Below are 22,173 nucleotides of genomic sequence, written 5' to 3'. Positions count from 1 at the left end.
CTATATTTGCTCTCTTTACTTATACGTCACACAGTCTGAACAAAAACAAAAATTACTGAGATAATCTCAACAAACAATAAACGTGACAAACCTCATGTAGTATTAACAGTAATATACTGGACTGTATTACTCTTTGCATGTTTTACGTTATTGTGCTGATGCTCTTTCTCCCCACACTCCTTCACAATAATAAGGACTTTATAGATACATAACTAACACATCTTGTTTTATATAAATGCCAACAAGACTCACAATTGGGGCATTTTTTTCCTTTTATTACATGCATTTTTAAACAGAGATATCAGCAGAAGAAAAACTTTGAGCACAATAACTTGGGTTTAGCATTGCCAATCATTAACCTGTACATTCTTGTCACTGCTCAGCCCAAATGTGCCCACTTTTTTATCATTTCCAGATGTCAGAACAACGTGACAACTCTCACTGTTGCACAATTTCATCTGATCTAAAGTTCAAGGTACCATAGAGAGGACTGGTGTGGTGCACAGGGTTTTTATCATTCAGCTCCAAGGGTGGCAACTAGTCTGTTTGAAGAAAACCTTTTCAAATTAAAAGGTAAGTGTACAATTAAAATAAAAAATCCTATATGTAATTTTTGCTTGAAAGATTTATCTGAAATAATGAAAATCGTATTACCTCAAACACTAAGCAATAATAAGATGGATATGAGCACTGCATGAGTTTAGTTCTTTGCTATGATAAAGTGTTGTAAGGGTGCAAGCAAAGCCATAGTACAAAGAATCTCTACAGACCACTCGATCATTTAGATTGTTTTTAATTTGTGAGGATATAAATCCGTAATATCAATGTTTTTACACATTTGTATGACTTGAAAATACAATAATGTGTAGTTAACATACATTGTGAAAGCACTCATGAACTCTTTTTCACAAATGGTGTTTGTTAACGCCGCATTCAACATGTCTGCTGAATATGAATTTCTTTAACAAAGAATAGAATAAATTAAGTTTTGTTGCATAATAGCTTTTACAGCTTCAGCTGTACATTATAAGCATTTTATAGGTTGGTTAATTTACAATCTACAATTGTCTCTCTCGAACAAAATAGACTCCACTGTTGTTGGTGGTGCCGCCAGTGGATTATGGTAATGCAGGCTGGTTATTAAAAATAATTCAATTAGATATAGTGCTTTATATAAAAAGGATTGTTATAGGATGCATGAGCTGCATAAATTAGCGTATTATTTACTGATACTATTCTTTTCTTTGTCTTGATATGACTGGGGTATTACATTTCTAGAAACATGGGCTATTATAGTTCACTCTCCATGGTTTTGTTATAGTTTTGGGAATGTGTTTGAGGGTTTTTTCCCCCAAATGATCAAGAATTGAACACTTTTATTTGTTTTTCCTTTTGAGTTCTGACATCATGGGAGAGTGGAGTTTCCTGTCTTCTTTGCTGGACAAGGTCCAGTCCCACTCCACTGTCATTGGGAAGGTCTGGCTCAGCGTGCTTTTTATCTTCAGGATCATGGTTCTTGGAGCTGGAGCAGAAAAGGTCTGCTTCTATTTGTCTTTTATTGCATTACACACAGCTGATGAATCATTAAAGCACTTCTGAGAAGTTCTAGATGAAATGACACCCTCTGGTGTCCATATAAAGGCCCTGACTCCTGAGAAATCATTAGGTTTAAAATTATAAAAACATCTGTTTTGTTTCATTAACAATTTTAAAATTATAGGAGTGGGTGGAATTGTTATAAAGTTTCATTTGGCTGTAGACGATGCCAGCATGTCCCAGTGTCTGCTTACAGGGGCAACTTTTTATCCATAACATTTATCCTAACTAGTTACACATACGCCAATACTTCCCTAATTATACCAGCATCAGTATAAATTCTGGGAGGTTAGTGCACTATTCAATTTCATTTGTTTCACAAACACACACACATATGTAATAATAATTTCTCATCTGTACATTACAGGTTTGGAGTGATGAACAGTCCAAAATGATTTGCAATACCAAACAGCCTGGTTGCAAGAACGTCTGCTATGACCATGCCTTCCCAATCTCACACATTCGATTCTGGGTGCTCCAGATTATCTTTGTCTCAACACCCACGCTGATCTACCTTGGTCATGTTTTCCACGTCATCCATAAAGAGAATAAGATCAGAGAATATATGAAGACACACGCTAATGAAATTGTCAAACTTCCCAAGTACTCTGATGACAAGGGCCACGTGAAGATTAAAGGCAACCTGCTAGGCAGCTACATGACCTCCATAGCGTTCAGAATAGTTTTGGAGATTGCATTTATTGTGGGGCAGTATTATTTGTATGGGTTTGTTATGGACCCAAGAATTGTCTGCTCCAGAGCTCCATGTCCATTTACTGTTGAGTGTTACATGTCTCGACCCACAGAGAAGACCATTTTCATCATCTTTATGCTTGTAGTGTCCTGTATTTCTCTTCTGTTCAATGTAGCAGAGATATTCTACCTGGTCTGCTGTCGCTCATCCAGACGAAGATCTAAAACTGTGCCATCTGCTATCACCATTCACCCACATTTTGGCAGCGAAAGTCTGATAAAAAATTAGAAGCTTAGCCTCCACGATGCTAGTCACAGCACAGCCTGAGGAACACTATTGCAAAGTTCCCAAGCAAGGAGAAGTCTAAATAAAAATAGGGCTAAATGTACAAGAGACCGGGGGTTACGTTTGCAAATTCATACTGAGAGTTATTTATTTATGACACTTAAAGATTTCTGAAGATAAAATAGTGTAGCTAAAGAGATTTTAGTTACACTACTTTAAGTTTTTATGGTTTTATATTTGTTTTGAACTTGGTTTGAATGCTTCCATCCCTAAGCTGCAGATGGGAATAAGTACAGATTAGTAGTGTTCAATAAAGTCATTCTACTTTGGCCTGTGACTACATGGGCTGAATGTCAGGGGGGCCTGACCATGTAACACTCCTTCCAGGAAGACATGATGCTTCGATCGCAACCATTATTTCAACCAATCCCCCATGAATTCTACGTGGCCTTGCAATTTAACACGTCATAAAAACACTTCAATGTGCATCACAATTTATTTTACAAAAGCTGCAATTTCAGGCCTTTTAGTCCAAAACGCTCAAAAGAATCCCCATGACACAATAAGGGACTGCCAAAATTTGATTTAGGGGAGATACTCGTGTCTGTTTCAATGTGCATTGGCTAAAATTAATTCTGCTGTGGTAACTTGTTTGTTCTAAAGCAATGTGTAGGGACTGTTTAGTTTGTCCAAAAGAAAATGTGGAGCTGACGTCACAAAGGTTTAAATTTTTTTTCTCCATGCACCATATTGTGAGGATCCCCAGCCTTTCTATTGGTGAGCTGGAGTCTGTGTTTTGACTGCTGTCATACTAGGTCAGCAGAGGCAATGACGCCCCCATCCATCCTGACTTTTACTGTAAATATTACAGTAGAACTGAATAGTTTTTTCATGTTGTGTATGTTGATATGAGTGAGTGTGCCTACACTTTGGAAATGATTGTAAACTTTAAAAAACTACCTGAGAAAACACTTATGTTTATTAAATCGTGTTTTGAGTTTGGTACAAAACATCAAACATATTTGTGTATTCACATAAAGAAGATCATGGGAGGCAGAAAATAGACAAAACAATCAAATGAATATAAAGTTGCATCAAAATGTTTTCAGACCCCTTCACTTCTTGCACATTTCACTACATTGTAAATGTATTTTTACATTTTAAAAAATGCAATTTCGTCGATCAATCTACACACAATAAACCACAATGACTCCAAGGACCGATGAAGCTTTTTGAAACTATGATACTAATTGGCAAAGATGGCGGCCACGAATTACCCGGGGTAGGAAGCCAGTCACAGCAGTGGAGGGACATTTGTATTGTGCAGTGGACGAATCTTTATTCTATTCACACTGTTAGAAGTTTTGCTAAGAATTGTGAAAATATTGCAAGAATATAAGTGACCAAAGGCATCTGTGTTCATACGTTTTCTCAGTCAGCTTACCTTTTTGGGCGATACAGTAATATGGGCGATATCGCATTGTCCTCCTGAGCCTTCACTGTTGCTGCTTCCTGCAGAAATGGGAGACACCACTAGATGGAGCCTTTAACACACATTTTGTCCGTTCGCGTCACTTCGACAGACGGGACGTCGGCGGTGAACACCACTTCCTCTTCCTCACAAACAACAACAGCTGGTAGCAGCTAAAGATGGCCGCCGCAACCATAGCGGGGCCCGACGCCCACAGGATGGAGGAAAAGAAGTTCGAATACTTCTCCTCCATCAACTCTATGGCCAGCAAAATAATGCAGGAGAGGGAGAAAGTGAAAAGCAGACACGGGTCGTCTTGGGAGAAAATGACACCGCAAGAGCAAGACAACGCCATCGACAACTGGATGATGGATCCTCACATCCGAGCTCGATACGCCATGCACAAAATAGACCGCGAAGAAGTGGTGTGTTACCCTAAACTGCTTATTCAGACCGGACAGAAGATAGTTCATTTCGGGGAAGAGGTATTAAAACACACACTATTACATGTTTTTACTGTGTATATGGAGGTCTGAGGTCTGTGTTGTCACGATCGATGACGTTAGCTTATGTCAGCCACGTAACGCTAGCTGTTGACGTTGGTAAACGTCAGATTGGCTACCTGTTGTGTTGCCTAGCTACACATGAAATATTAATGAATGAATGGATGGACACCAGTGTAATAGTATGATACAGTAGTTACAGTTGTAGTGCTGTTTGTTTAAAGTATTTGCAAATGTGTACAACTTATAAGTGCAGAACCAAAACATTCATGTTAACGTTTATTTATTATCTTCTCTTACTATTGTTGTCCTCGCCTTTTTTTTTTCTTGAACTCCTTGATATTTTACATACAAAGTAAAAGCCCAGAGTACAGTATACAACGTGTGTTTCTCTGTTTAGGATATTACTTGGCAAGATGAGCATTCGGCACCATTCTCATGGGAAACCAAGGTAAAGTTAGTTTGAAAACACATTCATCAAATTGTGGAAAAGTTTCTCCTGTCCACATGTTGAGCAAGACAATGTGCTCCAAGTTGCATGTGTGTGAGAGACCCTCACTTAATGCGTTTTTTTTTTTTTTTAAGATAAAAAACTTCCCCAAATGACTGAATAAAATGTTGTTGAATGCACAAATAAGTTGTGCCTTCGTATGTATACTGTGCTTACAATTAATAAATGTTAATGGTAAAAAACGTTAATATTTATCTGTTTAACATTTTGATTAATCTACAAAAAGCACTGTCACAGCTTTCTGCAGTCTGCAGGGTATGTGTTCAGATTACTAGGGTTTATCGAACAAAACAATATTTTAGTATTCTGTAAAAGAAAAGAAATCATTGAGTCCTCATTTATAAGAACAAGACCGATTAGGGCCAATTTACTTTTCACTAAAAGTTGAAAAAAATTGCCATTAATGGAGATAAAACCATTACAACTGCAGTTTAGCCCTGTTGAGTTAATCATGTGACTTTTACTTCCATCTGTCAGAGCCAGTTGGATTTCAGCTTGATAACAGGCTCAGCAGACCAGGTGATCTCTGCCACACAGGCTGACCCAAAGACAGCAAAGGCTCCTAATTCCTGCCAGATCGGCAAAAGCACACCAGGAACCAAGGTATGATTAGATTACTTCTGGGCAAATGTGATTGTTATTGTACTGTTTTATTTTTAGTAGTTGGATTTTAAATGATTGTTAAAATACAAAGTTGAAAGTTTGCCTTGATTTTTATATTGCATAATTATGCATAGCTGTATGGGAATCGATCACATCACTGCGTTCAAACATTGTTTTTGTCTGATCAAAAACATCCTACCATGCTATTGCATATTGGAAGTCATCTATTCATATCAAAATAAAGGCAGCTGTGTTTTCATATGCTTCTCCTCTTAAAATGTATCATAAGAAACTTTTAATGCAAATGCATATTACAGTCATAGTCCCATAATAACAACCTGTAATAAATGCCATTGTTGGCTTTAGTGCACATCATGTCCTGCAGGAATTGATGTTTAATTGACCTTTTTTTTTTGACAGTTTACCTGAGAGTATTGTTTAATTTTTAAGGTGTCAGTCGGAGAGAGTCGGAGGCCAGAGGAAGAGTCATCCTTCTGGAAGATCAGCGCTGAAAGGTCCAGACTGGAGGGAGAGCAGGCTGATTTTCAGTCCCTGACCCCCAGCCAGATTAAATCCCTTGAGAAAGGAGAGAAACCTCTCCCTTCCTACCTTCGACAGGTGAGAAATATTGGTTATTTTTTGGTGGTACTTCCAATTCAAGTAAAAAGCTGCCAGATATTGCAGTAGAAATTTTGCTTGAGCAACCGACCGCTGGCAAATGTAAAAAAAAATTAAAAGTAACCATGATGCCTAGTTTGTTTGTGAACATTCTACTTTGCTCTTGTGACTTGGACTTTTCTGTTACTGTGATGTGTGTTTCTGTGTGTGTTTTTCTATATACCTGGCAATGTCTATACAAGAAATACTTTGTCATGTCAACAGCTACTGCTTAAAAAGTAAGTTAGGAAGTAAATATATTACTTTCTCTATAGGAGACCTCTGTCACCTCCAAGGAGCATGAAGCTGTGGACCTCCACCCTCCAGCTCCTTCTAGGTCCACTAAGCAGCGGGCACCCAAACCTCCTGCTCCCCAACCCCCTGTTCCTGCTGCTGTTAGTGCAACGCCTGCGTCTATCTCCATCTCACCAAACCCAGCCCCACCCACCAGCATGTCCTCAACAGTTGCAGGATGGGAGCGGTCTCAGAGCACCCTCCCATCAGTCAGCAACACCCTGGAGGAAATGTTCTCCTCTAATATGATGTCAAAGCCCTCCAGCCTGTCCAATACCGTGGAGAAGCAGAAAGAGGAAGATGGATCACCAAACTTTGACAGCAGCCCCACATTTTCCCAAGTGAGTTCTGAAATGAATTTAAGTCTCACAGTGAGAGCACAGTTTTTATGTATATCTTATGCTTTGTTTATTTAGAGAGACTTTTTATTTTTTTACTTTTCATTTATTTCTTCTGTACTGGAGCTTGAATCACCAAAATCCAAACAGTGTAGACACCTTCATCAAATCGAATGTAATAAATATCTTGTAGGATAACATCCAATAAAATAATTTGTTGAATAAGTTAATTTCGCACAGAATCTCAAGGCTTTGACAGTCTCTAAGACAACTTCTCCGTCTCTCTAAACCTCCTGCCCTCCTGTTCCTTTCCCACAGTTCAACACAAGCAGCAGCATCCTGAAGACTGGATTTGACTTCCTAGACAACTGGTAAACCACAGCTGAGACCAGGCACCACTCAAAATGAATCATCCGGATTGTCACTAAAAGAAGGACAACACTGCCATGACTACAGACATCTTCATCTAGGTTTAAGAAACACCAGTCTTTAAATTCACCACATTATATTCTTGTAATTACCTTCAAAGGCTTGTTGAGACATTCTCTCACCGCCCATGTGCTGGGGCTTTTCCCCCACTAGAAGACCTCTTTTTCCTCTCTGACAAAGGTTGAATTTTCATAAATGTCCCTCATTGTGCATTCATGTTCAAATCAGTTTGGTTAGAGGGTTACACAGTTTTTGATTTGGTTAATATGGCTAGATTAAAAAAACAAACAATAATATTACTCAATAATAATACTCAACTATCAATAAAAGCTACAAGGAGTTTTAAAGTTTACAAACCCATGATAGAGAACACATCCTGTCGGAAGAATCAAGAATTGTAGAAAGTCCAGTGTCTTTTGTAGGATAATCCCAGAAAGCAGTTGACCTGTCTCTACGTTTTCACAAGTTTTAATAATTGCTTTACATACTGACCTCCTATGCCTGGTTACTTTGTTCATCATGTTGGTTGCAGCGTGTATGCACAGTGACTGTGTGACCTGGCTGCCCTCACTAGTAACTTTTGGACACTAATTTAGAAAGCAAGAAGCATTAAAAGCATTAAGTTTCATCTGTGCAAAACACTAAAGCCCTTATGTTTTGTTTTGTTTTTTGTTGTATTTTTTGTTACTATGGGAAGATGTTGCTCTTTGATCTGCTTTTATTTATACTTCTATATTCCTATGTAGAGAGTTACAGTGCTTGATGCTGAAATACTAGTCTGCATACAGTAGTGTGATTACTCTAGCGTTTTTAGTTATAACATAACTACTGGCTATGGAAGTTCTTAAATATCATGGAATTACAAAAGATGGACTCATTTGTAGTTGTATTGTCACCTCACTTTACAGTAGTATTGAAGAATATATTTCTAATATTTGCAGATTCATTGTTTTTCATACAAGCTAAAGTTAAAATCATGAAAAAGTCATGGACTGTATGTGCGGACTGCCCTGAGAACCTTTTACAGATTTCCTGTATGGATTTGGGTCCTTGACAACACTTCCACACCACCTCTCCCTTCCCATGTCTCACTGTTGATCTCTCCAGTGCTGAGAAAAACTAGTGTGTATTTATAGTGAACATAAGACGCACTCAAACATTTTTGCTCAGTGGCGAGGAACGTAGTGATTTGTAACACTTGTCATAGAGTTTACATGCCTAGAGTACTATTTTACTGAATTTTATATTAATCTGCTGATTGTATCTTCTGCTAAAATTATGTATTGCACTCATGCGTTTAAAGGTTACACAATGGACGGACTTCAATAAATCAAAAGTCAAAACAAGTTTTTGGTCTTTGTTCATTTTTAAATACAAAGTTTTATTATGTTTTGCACCTTTTTTCTATTCAGTTTATGTTCTTGATGACAAACTTTCCACATTAATCCTACACAGACTCTCCTATATTTCTCCTGGAAGGAAAGGACACATCACATGAATTCATCTTTTTATTTTCAGTTTTTGCTCCAAGACTTTCTTTTTTAATGTTTGACATTAATATTGTTTGCCTGGTTGTTTGTATTCTTTGGGACGTGCGTCTCGGCTCTATGACATCAACTCCTGCAGCTGTCATTTCAAATCTAAAATGCCATTTACGGGAAGGATGTGCAGTGTTAAGAGGAAACTGCAGTTTATCTAGCCATGTTGGCCCATGTCAAAATCTTTTTTTTCCACTTCACCCCTACCCCCCACCCCGGAGCCCGGAGCTAGATTTAAAGGTGTTGCTCTATAGTGTTTATTTAAGCAAGTGTAGGAGTCACTGACACAGCTTAACCGTTTACATGACACTTAAGAAATCAGCTTTCCAGAGAAACCTGTAACCTGCTTACTTAATTCCGTGTAAATGCACTCACTGTGTTTTATGAATAATGAATGTAATTGCCAACGTTCAAAGCGAAAGACTATTAGAGGTTTTATTGTGACCGCTGAGGGTTTCATAGTTTAGGTCTCATGATTTTTCTTAACTTGCACTTGAAATAGCATATGCAGGCCAAAACCAAATATAATTTTAAGTTGTAAAAAACATGGGCCTACAAGAAAGAGCTCATTCTCCAAAGAGAAAGTAAATGGAACGAAAGTCTCAGTAGAATGTTTATAGTGTGAATAAACAGTCATCAACGGAACTGTTATCAGCACTTTTAATGAAGTTAATTAAGACATTACTCCACCTGAACAGGAAATGTTGGCACATAATCACATGTAAAACGTTTTAGAGTTTGTTTTTTGTACAGACATAACTAGAAACAATCAGAGGATTAGTGAAGTTTAGAGATCAGGGAGCCTGTGTTGTTAATGCTATGCTAACTGTCTGTAGGCAGTAACTGCATCTACTATAAGCTCATCTTATCGGCAAATAAGGACATTATCCATAATGTTAAACTACTTCTTTGGTTAATTTTACAGGATAATGAGAGGAGACTGAATAGATTCTTTAAGTTTCGTTCAGGTAAGGTATTTTTTAAACCTGCAAGGTTATTCAAAAGTGAACTCATAACATTACTGGATCGTAATGGATAGTTTTCTTTTCAAAAGCACCAAAATGAGAAGATCAAAAGGGGGCCTGGTGGATCAGTGGCAGAGCATTGGGTTGGGATGCGGGCTTGAATCCCACCCCACCAGGCGTGGCCCCGTCCTGGGCCACCCTGGTACCAGCCCCAAGCCCGGATAAAGTGGGAGGGTTGTGGCAGGAAGGGCATCCGGCGTAAAAACCCATGCCAAATCAACGTGTGGAACATGTTCCGCTCTGGACCCTAGAAGGGACAGAGCCAAAAGCCGTTGATCTTTAAAACCAGAGGCTCAAAACTGAGCAGAACTAGACATTGCTCTTCTCTTTTTTTATTCTTCTTCCCTGTCAAATCATATTGCATAACTAACTCACACAGGTACCTCTAAGTAGATTACAGTGTATCTAAAATACTAAATATGTCACCGGGGTGACCAATCAGATTTTGGGGGTGTTCAGTGTAACCCCAGGCCACCACTCTCGTCTGCCCCTGTGGTTATAGTCAGGCCATAAATGGCTCATGTCTACAAACAACATCTATCAGTGTTGGTCCTCCTTTTACAGTATGTTTGTGTTCATCAATCCTCACTGAACTGAGGGAGCTCTGTCCAGTCCAGTTGCCTCACTGCACCAGCACCACCCAACACATTCAGACCCTGAAAGGCTGCTTTGTGTTTCCACAAAGCTTTTTTTTTTTTTTTCAAAAAAATATTTGGTTGAACGAAATTCATTGCATGGCCGAATGAAAACAGAAACAGGACTGTTATTGTATAACAGTGTGTTAGCTTATGTCTAGCAGACTAATAAAGCAGCCTGCTCCTCAGGCATGACACTTTATTAGACTGAAAACACAACCAAGCACAAAGCAAAAAAGTGGTCTGACAAATTCTGAGTTTGTGTCCCAGACTGACAATTTCCCTACTTCTGAAGCATTGTACAGGGACAGGAGGTCTACAGAAACTGTAGCTGGTATGTTCATCCAGATGTTTTTGTACTAATGGGATAACCAGCTCAGTCCTATTCCATATAATTATTTTATACTATATAAGTGCAGACATATTTGTTTAACATTGTAATCTCCATGCTCTGGAGAAGACCTGACAGATGCTGTAGAACATAGTACCCCTTTCACTTAAATATAAAGCATTATCCAATTGTGGTAAGCCTTAAGTTTTTATTTAGGAGTCCAACTAGCAATTATTTTCATTACTAACTACTCTCTCTGTGAATCAGTTTGTTAATGAAAGGTGAGAAATTGGTGAAACCATTTTCACTGCAATTCCTTACAAAGGCTAATGTGAGGTGTCCAAATTGCTTTCAGTCACCTTATAATCAATCAAAATCCAAATATAATATATTCAATATGAAATATAGCCCAAACACTCTAAAAAATGACTTTCATTTCAGTGATTTTTTTTACAAAAGGTGCAGCTTGGCTTTCTGTTGATTGTATCATAATAAATAATTTCACCACTGATTTTTTACCCTGGTTTTATAGAAATTGCAGTCACTTTTGTTACTCGTTTCACTGTAAATTTTCTGGTGTGAAGGATAAACACTTAACCTAAACACACTTTTTCCAAGGGTTGCATGTTTTTCTAGGCCACTTTGTGATTCCAAACTCAACTGTGGACTCCATCGTGTACTGCAACAGCTGCTTATGTGCAGTCGTCCTAATTCTGCAGACTCAGACACATCTGTCCCACTTCTTTGCAGAAGCCAGACCTTCACAGCCCCAGTCACTGCTGGAGCTCCTCCCAGACTCTGGATCCTCGAAGCCCTGCCTTCTGTCAGTTTCCCTGGAAACTCTGCTGGATTCTTGTGGCATTTTAACAGGCATTCCTCTCTATACACACACATACACTCACGCTCTACCGTTTACATTATGTCTTTCACTCTTATGTAATCGTTTCCTCTAAACATACTCACAAGCCCCCATTTATCCTAAAACCGATTTAATTGTACTACAAAAGCTTGGCAAGAAGATCTAATAAAGTATTCGGCCAAATCAGTACAAAGGTTTCCTTGCAAAAGATTTCAGCCAGTATTGAAGAGATAAACATTGAAAAATACGTACTTCAGGCATGAGCATGATCCTGGAAATAACCTGTTTATGCGAAAACCCTGTGTCTCATGGCACAAGGCAGACGAAGGAAAATTATGGATCTCTATTTTTGGTGTATAAAGTGCTTCTCTATGGGCTGAACACTCCTACGTCTTAAGCTAGTTAAATCTTAAAAACTGATTAGCTAATATCACATAATCACAAAGCTATGAACAGGGATGTTTTTCCTAGTGGAGTTTTGGACACGATTAAAAGAATTCTTCAACATTCTGAACATCACAGACTCAAAAACATAAAATTCTAAGAAAGTGATGACAACATAGCTTAAATCAAGGCTGTTTTTCTTGGCTCTGGAAAAGTTTAAATTTTTGGAAAACATGGTGTCCGCAGGACAGAACACTTCAGTGTACGCACAAAGAGTGGAAATGGGAAGTGAGGGCAAAAACAAAGAGCTTTCCTGTTGTGTGCCAAGAAAGGAGAGCCGTCTCCAAAGAAGCAGAAAAAACACAGAGGCTGCTGGACACCAACAGTGATGTCATTTAGATTTTTGGTCTTAACCTAGTGTTTATGCTTTTTTTTTTTTTAAAAGAGGGATGTACACCAGCTCCCATTGATATTCCTAATGGGAGATTCCTGCTGCTTTGCTGTAGCAGTTCCTGCTTTACTGTGCTTTGGATCACACCTCTGAGGGAAGCACAAGGCTAAGGAGTGAAAGAGAGAGAAAAGAGAGAGAAAGAAAGAGAGACGGACAGTCAGTGGGGAGACAGCGACTCAGAGGGTGCAGAGGGAGCTTTCTGCTGCTGGAAGAAAAGCAGTTATTCGGAAGTAGACAATGGGACCGGCTGCCACCTCGCTCACTCTCCTGTGTTTATGTTCCCTGGTTGCGTGTGTTCCTATGGGGACGGCTGACACTGCACCAACACAGGTCAGGACTGCATGTGTGAACTTGTGTGTTCTTTCTTTGTATTACGGAAATATGAACATTTTGGAACTGGACATTTTGCGGCTTCTGCTGTGCCTTATTTTTTTGTTTTTGTTTTTTTACCATGAGCCACCATGTCTGCTTGTCTGGGTAACAAAATGAACCTATTTGTAATACTCTGAAGGTATGTGTAATACATGTGTGTTCGTTTTTAAGAGGGACTTTAAAATGAGGCATAAATACAAAACATTACATTGCAATAATTTCATAAGCAATAATGCTGAAAGTGCCCGAAGGCAGACAAGTCATCTTCAGTAAAATATTCTAAGTATGATTTGGCTTCTCTACTGTAAGCAATGATGTCATGAATGGACAACATGGACCAGACATTTTAAAGGTAATAATGCTGCAGCAGGAGTGTGTAGACCAGATTTAGTGATGACACACCCAGACCAGCAGGTCAAGCTGGCAGCTTTTTATTGCCCCTAATGCCTAAACTAACTGCTGCTGGGTAAATTATTTTTCAAAAGTGCTGCTAAGTATAATTAGTGTAAAATAAATAGATACAATACAAACAGTTACTGCAGAGGATAAAAGATTTATCAAAATCTTATTTTAATTTTTTGTGTTTTTTATTGGAGAGCAAACTACATTTAATAATGTCTCCATCACTACTATTTCTGTCTGTGTTGCGTTTGTTTTTCTCAGGCATCACTGCTGGAGCCGAAAAAAGCAAGAGGAGACGTTCCCGATATTCTTCCAGAGCCTGAACCCGAGCCAACCAGCCCAGTGTCAGACTTTGAAAATTCATACAACTATGTCTGTATGTTAGTTTACACAAGTCATGCTTAAAGCCTTGTATAGCCAAACTGTAATATATTTTGTTATTACTGAGACATCGCCTCCTCTCTAATATGCTATCCCCTAGTGTCCAGACTGGCCAGTATGGACCAGGCCATTCACAAGCTGAATGTTGGTCACTACACCCTTGATGTTAAAGTTAGTCAGCTGATGGACCGCCTGTCCAGGATGGATGGTGAGATGTTCAAGTTCTTTCACAAATCTATCAACAAATAAATAAATGAAAGATGACTACCCCTAAACCCCATAGTCATTGGATAATCCAACATTGTGATGATTATGGCTAGAACAAACAAGTTTGCCATGAAAGACATTGAGTAATTTTTATGTAGTTTTTTAAGTTCGAGAAAAAGAACAGTACTTTACTGCACTACTGCATCTTTCTTTCCTCATCTCTGTTGTTCGCCAACATGGCAGCTAAAGTTGGAGAACTGGAGGACAACATCCGAGAAGTGTACCAACACAGCAAAGTCAATCGTAAGGAGATCGGAAGACTGGAAGGTATCACTGTTATTTTCCTTGTGTGTTATTTTCCTTGATACCAAACTGCAAACAGTTTACTATGTTTTAGACAGATACAGATTAGCAGCTTGGTTATCCCTCTAGATAACCAAGCTGTTAAGCAAACCTAAGGAAATCCACATTTAATCTGTGAGGTTTCATCAATAATGACACATGATCTAGCAGAACACATGCCAGGCCAACTTCAAAATTCAACATAAACAACACTTTAAAGTGACGGGTTTATCCATTAAACAAACTATATCTTATCAGTTACTGTATAATTTTCATTTCTCCACTTTGGATCTGACTGAAGTGTGGCTGCTAATGCTGTGCTACAACAATGCAATGACATAATTGTCCTCGGTTCACCATCTGGGACGCCTGCGAGAATAAGCTTGTTCGTGGAATAACAGGTTGAGTAGTGAACCAAGTGCATGATGCAACATGCAAGTGTTGAAGGCCAGATTTCTGTATTATGCAATTTTTTTTAGGCAGTTATATGCAAATCCTGTGTATTGACATCACATGAACTCTCTGACTATATATAAAGATATTTACAAATTAAAAGAACATGTTAAAGATTCTAATTCTTCTCAGTGAAATAGTTTCAATTACAGAGGAAACACTAGCTTGTTCTCTACTGTCATTATCATCCACATAGTAGTTCATGATAGAATGTGGAAGAGCTCACAGCTACTTGCCAGCTGGAGCATTTCCATGTGGTGTTCGCATCTTCTCCTCATAAAAATTGGTTTCCTCCACGGTTCCTCCCACAGTCCAAAGACAAGCATGTTAAGGTAATTGTTTAATGGAAGGTCAAACTTGACCCCCAGGTTGTTAAAAGAGGAGGACAGGGTAATGGTTTGGCCAGAAAATGAAATACGGTTAATGGGGGAGGAATGAAGCTGGTGGTGGGTACCAATTAGAAGGTCTTTGGTTTTGGGGCTCTTCACTTGAAAAAAGGTTTCTGGCATCAACACCTCAATCTGTTCCAGGCAGCAGGTGAGAGCTGTTGGAAGTGTCTGGGTGGTCGGGTTCAACCTCACATAGAGCTGAGTATCATCAGCATAGCAGTGGAAAGAGACTCCATGCTTGCCAATGAGGTGGTCCAGTGGGAGCATATATAGATGTTGAAAAGGCCACAAATGACCGAATGGGGTCGAGATTTGGCATACCCCAGGGCCTTTACAGGGTCTTCTTTGTTTTCCTAGGTTGCCATAAGGGACACAGGATGGGATACAAATGTTATCTGGTGTACAATAGCTATGAGGACTATGCCGGAGCATCCAGGAAATGTTTGGAACGAGGCGGCCGCATGGCAATGCCCCGCGACCGTAAGGAGCAGGAGGCTCTGGCTGACTATGTAAAGTCCTTCTTCCATCCAGGGAACTGGCCTGTGTGGCTTGGCATTAACGACCTGCGATCTGAAGGCATGTACCTCTTTGATGACGGAACGCGAGTCTCCTACTTCCAGTGGCGCAAGCACTATCTGTCGAGTCAGCCAGATGGAGGAAGGCGGGAGAACTGTGTGGCAATGTCATCAGACGATGGCGACTGGTGGGACCACTACTGCGATCGGACCATGAACTATCTCTGCGAATTTGATGACAGGGTGGCACTTTAAAATGAACCGCCGTATATAGCATAATGCTACCACCACCTCAATGCTCTTCCTAAATCGTAAAAAAACCTATGTGTTTTCAAATAACTTATTTCTCTTTAAAAGACACTTTAAGCATACCTGGATTGTTTGTTTTCAAAGGTGAGGACATCTTCAGTTGCCCATTCTTTTTAAATATATACAGCATCCCGTATAATTTCAATTTGATATGCAATTGCTGTAGCATTGTTAAGGAAGTGTCAGCCTTTTTATGAAAACATTTCATGATATTCTAGGGTTTTTTTTTAAAGCGCACAAATACATGTTTTGTTTTGTTTTTTGTATTGAATGTAACCTAACCTGCGATAATTTCATGCATGGAATTCAAAATATTTGTTGGAAGTTTCCCCAAAAAAGGTTAAAGCTGGAGGCACTCTTATCTGAATGAGCACATACTCAACCTCTTGAAGATATGAATCAGTGTGTGTTTGGTTTTACCAGTAATTAGATCTTTGAGACATTTAAACTAAGTCTGGTACAGGGTGTGAGTGTCCAGTTCTTCAACAACTTTTGTCAGAACAGACCAACATTTTTTGGAGTTGTGTCACTTATGATGCGTCCCCTCCCAAGACTGACACATCACCGTCCATTACACAAGTCCTACAGCACGTTAAATAGGGTGTACATAAAAAGCTGAATGTAAATGTTTCTTATAAATCCTTAGTAAAGTTTGATATTGTTCTAAGCATTATTTTATGATCAGTCAAAGAAAAGGGAAATAACAAGCACTGGCTATTGTTGGATGATTTCTGAAAACTGTGCCAGAGAAATACAATGTGTTTTGGTGCCTATAGGTAAATTATACAATATTTTTTATACCCTAATTTGTAAAACCGTATAGATAATTTTCTGCAGAATCATTTTATTATTTAACAGAAGAAGTTCTTGTGTTAACTGTGGTCTAAGTACACGCAATTGCATAAACTACTCATAATGAAGGCATTGTTAGAAATGATAACTTATGCCTAAAAGCTACAGAACCTCAAGGAGTTGTTGTACTGCTTCTTTCAAAATGTTGCTGTCACAACACTGACACCACAAAAAGAATCAGTTATTTTTGCTTTGCAGTTCAGCATCAGACACACCTTTTCATGATGTCATGATTTTGGGACGTGACTAAACGTAAGTCAAACTAGTCTTTCCTCTGTGGTGTCAGTGATGCGATCATCCGTCGGCTCTGTTTGCATTAATCCACGTACATATCCTTGACAGCATTTGATTTACACACTGATGTGTCTATGCAGAGTGGCTAGAGCAGCCTGCAGCATCCACAGCCTGAAGAATGCCTGTCACAGTCGGACTGTCCAGGGGGGTTTTAGAGGGGTGAGAAAACACCACCTTTCCTGCTTCATCCAGCAAAAAGTCGCCTCCCATCTGAACCAATGCAAATACATGAATCAATATTTTTATTTCAACAAAGTCAAATCACTATGTAATCTCAGCGAAAGCGGTATGCATTTATGTGACTACCTAGTCGCAAACATTCCACCTAATTCAAGCAACTGGTCTCCTCACTTTTCAGATGTGTACAGCCATTAGGTAAAAGAAGAAGAATGCAAAGAAATAATTGCGTTCTGTGTCTATTTATGGTTTACACATCGTCCCAACTTTTTTCTATTTGGGGTTGTAAATTTTTTCTTCAGTTCTGTCAAAGATGTATCTAAAAACAAAATGAATAAGATTGCTTCAAATTACTTTATATAGGACGTTAATATGTTCAGATGCTGTACTATGACTACAGAAATTTCCTTTTTTCATTAAATGTAAATCCATTAGTTAGGATTCAAAGTGTTCTCTCGGTTTGGAAAAGAGCAACTTATTCTTAACGTGCCACTAACATCACAAAAGGCTTTAGTATCTAACTCTAAAATCCTTTGTCAAAATCTAGTTCTATGATCCTTATTTTTCTGACTTGACCCTTACAAGGTGAATATTCCTGAATAAATGTGTTTAATTTAAATACAATAGTTACTGGGTACATTTATAGTTAAGAGAGGTTCAAAAACTGATTTTATGATCCAAAAACAGGTTGATAATTTTGATACATCAAATTATTTGCTGTGTTGTCCATTTGTACCTGGTAGATGTCTTCCAGCAGACGAAAGGGGATATCAGGGAAGTCTCTGTCCACAGCTCCATACTCTGAGTACTGCAGCAGGCAGACGAACTTCATCACCTTGGCGTAGGATGAGCCGAGGCCGAAACTCTTGTAGATCTGTGGCGGAGAGGAAATCTACTGTATTAAAAAGGTTCCAAAAAAACGGCGAAGAAACACATTTTTACAGTCCAAATCAGAGAAAAAACAAAACATCCTATTCGAATATAGCAATAAGAAAAATATTTCATAGACTGCGTATTCGGGTGGTGTTAGGAAGCTAACACACACGTCATGATTGATGATGTGGAAAGCCTGTGGTGTATTGCTGTTTCCATCTCACATGTGCTAACATCTGGTGATTGGCTTTTCAAAATGAATGGTTTGGAGTCCCATCTTACAAAGCTTTTATGACACGTCATCAAACAGCTGCGAAATTCCCTGGCTCCCTCAGCTGTGGCTTTATTTTGTGTTTGTGCTGAGTCACAGCCCTTTCTAGTTTCCATGAATTACAGCTGCTCTGAAATTTGCACCTGCCCACCAGTACAGAATATCAATAAAGTATACAGACAGATGTAACCAGACATAGTTTTATATAACTGATTGTCCTTATGATTGAATTCAAACATTCTGGTTTTTAATATCCTAACCTTTCTCTGTGGATCCAGCAGCATTTCAAAGCTACACCCTGTCTGCTCGAGCCACAGCTGAGCTCCCTCCAGGCTGCCAAAAGAAACCACCAAGACCTGCACAGACCGAGCATCCAGATCAGCCTGTAGACAAAATGACAGAAAATTAGACATGATCAGCACAAACCACCCACAGCAGATTTTTGTTTAACTGCCAGTAACACATTTCCATAAAAGTAAATTGATGGTGCAAAGCTGAGTGAAATCACTGTGTAAAAAATGCTGGATCCTAAGTTTTAGTAGCATTGAGTCTGATTGACACCATTGTCCCTCTTGCAGCTAGTTAGCTTAGCCTAGTTAGCTTAGCTTGTTCCTGGCTAATAGTAAAGTAAGTGCGGCACAGAATTATTCAACAAAATCACAACTCATGTCATTTTAAATTATTTGGTTTTCCAGAGGTATGCTTTGTTTGGATAAATAGCTGTGGATTCGAATTTAAATTTATAGCCACAATTAGTTCAGTTTCCTGCCATAACCGACGTAGCTTTGGACAGTCGCACAGCCTCTCCAACTTAACCACACACAAAATGCAGCTGCACAGTGAGATGTGATGGGTCAGTATTTATTTTCCTACAAATACGTAAAATCAGATTAAAGGTACTAAACTGACCTGACTGACCCCCAGCTCAGCCACGTGGTCTCTCGATGCCAGACATCCAAAATGGCGTATGAGAACCAGCAGCAGCTTCTGACCCCGAACCAGGTACTGATCCAAAGTCACACTCCTTCAACACGTAACACAAGAAGCTCATGCCACAGTATGTCGGTTGAGGAGAAGTCAGCGTGTAAGCAGCAGCGTGGGAACTCACCTTCCACTGCGAGCATCAGTAAGGACAGTACCAGGCCTCAGACTGTCTGTGGTCTTTTCTCCTGACAGCTGTCCATCACTAGTCTGCAGATCTCTGTCCACACTCTCCAGGAAGGAGTCCCACTCTCTCTGCAAACACAAACTTATTTAAAGTTGTAAATGCAGACAAATAAAAGAAAAAATAAAAACAATGTTTCTCGGGAAAATAAATTCATCATAGACGACACATTTTTGATGCTTAAACAATTCAAGGTATGAAAATAATTAAAAATGTCAAACACTCAAGCTTAAAGCACAAGGAGAAGCTTAAACCAGCAACTGTTTGTTAGGTTGGTGATTGTTTTGTTGATTTTTTGCACCTAAAACATTTGTGACTTTTAAAAACTGGACACACTGAGGACTATAAAAGCCTCTTTCTTTAAAAGGCAATTTCTAACAGGATCCATTATTTTCCAGCATATGTTTTTTTTAAATTATGTATTCAGCTGAATTTAGGTCTTAATAAATTAAAACCAATCAAGCGCAATGTCAAAATAAGCAATTCAAATTTTAAAAAGACAAATGAAAAGTCTCTCACACATACACACCTCCAGCTGCAGAAGGTCCTCCAGCTGTTCTCTCACTGCCACGTGGCTGAAAAATGGAAAGACTGTGTGACACAGGCCTCAGCACTAAGGTTCACTGATAAACTGCACTGTAGCACACAGAACACCCAGAGTCAGTGATGTATTTCTGGGTGCAGAAACATGTGAAACAGCATATGAACAACCAAAGGACACATGTCATTAAATCCAACCCAGGTTACACAGCTGTGTTAAATCTGACAGGTCAGGATTTTCTGAGGACATACAGCACATTCTTTGTTAATATCATTCAAGTCAGGCCCCGTTTTCCTAAAATGGAAACACCTCATGCTGGGAACAGGCAAGTCTGACTAAATCATCAGTATAAATAATCCAGTGTAGCATGTGAGGGTGACATTTCCACTGGGAACGACTCGCTTTTTTTTAAACTTGACATTTGATTGACTTACTCTTCATTAATCAGTTAACATTTTAGCAAATAATTTAAACTGTATTTGGAGCAAAATGCTATATAATCATTAAATGTCCAGCTGCAAAAAGTATTGTGTATAATAAATATAATTGGACATTTCAAAACACCACCTATAGGTCTAGATAATGCTGTTCCAATTGTAATATTCCTAGACCACATGCAAAACAATTAATTGGTTTTAAAATGTATATATAAATGGTCATTATGGGTGTGCAGATTTGAGGAGACTTTACAGTTTTTAGAAGGATGGAGATTTATCAGTGGTTTGTTTTTCACATTTGATTGATCCGTACCTTTACTTCTAACAACTTTAAAGTATAGGAATGTCAGCCTTTAAATAAACTGATATGTAATAAATACCCAAACTTACTGGTAGAGTTTCTGCCAAATGGCCTCTGCTTCAATCTTCTTCTTCACTTCAAGCCTGTTCAACAATACCATACCACACAACTAAAGTTACACTAAGACAAAAAAAAAAGCACCACTTGTTTGGTGTTGAGAACCCCCCACCTTCTGTAGAAGTCTGTTCCGGCTGTGATCAGGCCAAACAAAACGGTGATCTTATGAGGAACAAAATTCCGTAGGGAGGCTGTGTGCGAACAAAGGGTCACAGTTATTGTCTGGGCTGATGTGTGCAACATCACGTGTTGGTAATAAATAAACAGGGATTACAGTGCACCCCCTTCATGCCAGTGGGTTTTAAATCCAGTCATCTGATCTGCTTTAACAATGCACACGAACAATGTTTGGCAGTCAAATTATGAAATCAACAAGAAATTACTTTAATAAATCTTTAACATTTAGCCTCATGAATGACTGAACAGTAACAACCAATGCAGGTGCAGCTTAAGAGTAAAATTTAACCCCCGATTCCACTAACTGCTTTATACATTTTTAATGACAAATTAATCATAGGAAATAATTCTATATGTGCATCTACGTTTCTTGGCATCACAACAATTAAAACTTTCAAATTTGAAATTTATTGTGCATAACATTTACAGATGCTCTTCTATTTACGTCCTACCTTGCGCATCCTGCTGGGCTGTCTCTAGAAGCACTTTTCCTACTTTGACCAACATACTCAGACCATTTGTTAGAGTCTCCTCTGATACAGTTACATCCTCAGCCATGATCACTGAATCTCTGGCCACAGGTGATCTGTGTGTGTTGGTCTGTAAACCAGCATGCGAGTCAAGATCCATTCTGACCATGTGACAAAAATCATGCGGTGATTAAACCTTGTATGGGACTTATGCAACACCTAGTGGTGAGATTATTTGCCCTTTAACAAAACACTGATTTGGTACCAGGTGTTTTAAAACAATTTGTCTACAAATAATTGATTAACTTATAAAAATGACAGTGAACACTGACATTGCTCAGTCATCAACACCAATCCCTGTGCTGCAATAATAATAACAGAGCCCATTAAAATTGCAACCAGTTTTATTGACTGTTGAACATTCACTCAGTCATTCAATACTAAAAATGTCCTCCTTCAAGTTTCAAGCTTTAAGGTTGTGTACTCCTCTCTGTTGAGCCCACAGTTGCACTTAAAGACGGTAA

The 22,173-nt window shown here is 38.8% G+C and overlaps 4 protein-coding genes across 5 annotated transcripts; 3 read left to right on the top strand and 1 right to left on the bottom strand.

Annotated features, from left to right (window-relative positions):
- The first annotated feature begins 425 nt into the window (after positions 1 to 425).
- LOC137102145 (gap junction Cx32.2 protein-like) lies at positions 426 to 2,904 on the top strand. The gene is made up of 3 exons (XM_067481329.1): positions 426 to 573; positions 1,398 to 1,536; positions 1,964 to 2,904. Exons 2-3 carry the CDS (start codon positions 1,408 to 1,410, stop codon positions 2,576 to 2,578), a joined length of 744 nt encoding a protein of 247 aa, XP_067337430.1. The 5' UTR covers positions 426 to 573; positions 1,398 to 1,407; the 3' UTR covers positions 2,579 to 2,904.
- Positions 2,905 to 3,956: 1,052 nt separating this feature from the next.
- Positions 3,957 to 8,727, top strand: c17h1orf198 (chromosome 17 C1orf198 homolog). Its single transcript, XM_067481325.1, has 6 exons — positions 3,957 to 4,531; positions 4,950 to 5,000; positions 5,538 to 5,663; positions 6,114 to 6,281; positions 6,596 to 6,955; positions 7,271 to 8,727. Exons 1-6 carry the CDS (start codon positions 4,226 to 4,228, stop codon positions 7,325 to 7,327), a joined length of 1,068 nt encoding a protein of 355 aa, XP_067337426.1. The 5' UTR covers positions 3,957 to 4,225; the 3' UTR covers positions 7,328 to 8,727.
- Positions 8,728 to 12,463: 3,736 nt separating this feature from the next.
- Positions 12,464 to 16,642, top strand: clec11a (C-type lectin domain containing 11A). The gene is made up of 5 exons (XM_067481328.1): positions 12,464 to 12,934; positions 13,640 to 13,754; positions 13,860 to 13,967; positions 14,210 to 14,293; positions 15,508 to 16,642. The coding sequence occupies exons 1-5, from the start codon at positions 12,842 to 12,844 to the stop codon at positions 15,918 to 15,920; spliced, it is 813 nt and encodes a 270-aa protein (XP_067337429.1). The 5' UTR covers positions 12,464 to 12,841; the 3' UTR covers positions 15,921 to 16,642.
- Positions 16,643 to 16,784: 142 nt separating this feature from the next.
- selenol (selenoprotein L) lies at positions 16,785 to 21,891 on the bottom strand. Of its 2 annotated transcripts, XM_067481326.1 has the most exons (9): positions 21,632 to 21,891; positions 21,115 to 21,193; positions 20,975 to 21,028; positions 20,136 to 20,181; positions 19,550 to 19,677; positions 19,351 to 19,465; positions 18,702 to 18,824; positions 18,034 to 18,171; positions 16,785 to 17,330 (listed from the first exon to the last, which is right to left on the bottom strand). In XM_067481326.1, exons 1-9 carry the CDS (start codon positions 21,816 to 21,818, stop codon positions 17,193 to 17,195), a joined length of 1,008 nt encoding a protein of 335 aa, XP_067337427.1. In that variant the 5' UTR covers positions 21,819 to 21,891; the 3' UTR covers positions 16,785 to 17,192. The 2 variants fall into 2 exon arrangements, with proteins under 2 accessions (XP_067337427.1, XP_067337428.1); XM_067481327.1 differs by lacking the exon at positions 20,975 to 21,028.
- Positions 21,892 to 22,173: the final 282 nt, after the last annotated feature.

This window comes from Channa argus, chromosome 17, assembly GCF_033026475.1.
Source record: "Channa argus isolate prfri chromosome 17, Channa argus male v1.0, whole genome shotgun sequence".
Lineage (NCBI taxonomy): Eukaryota > Metazoa > Chordata > Actinopteri > Anabantiformes > Channidae > Channa > Channa argus.
This window is presented reverse-complemented; position numbering and strand designations above follow the sequence as displayed.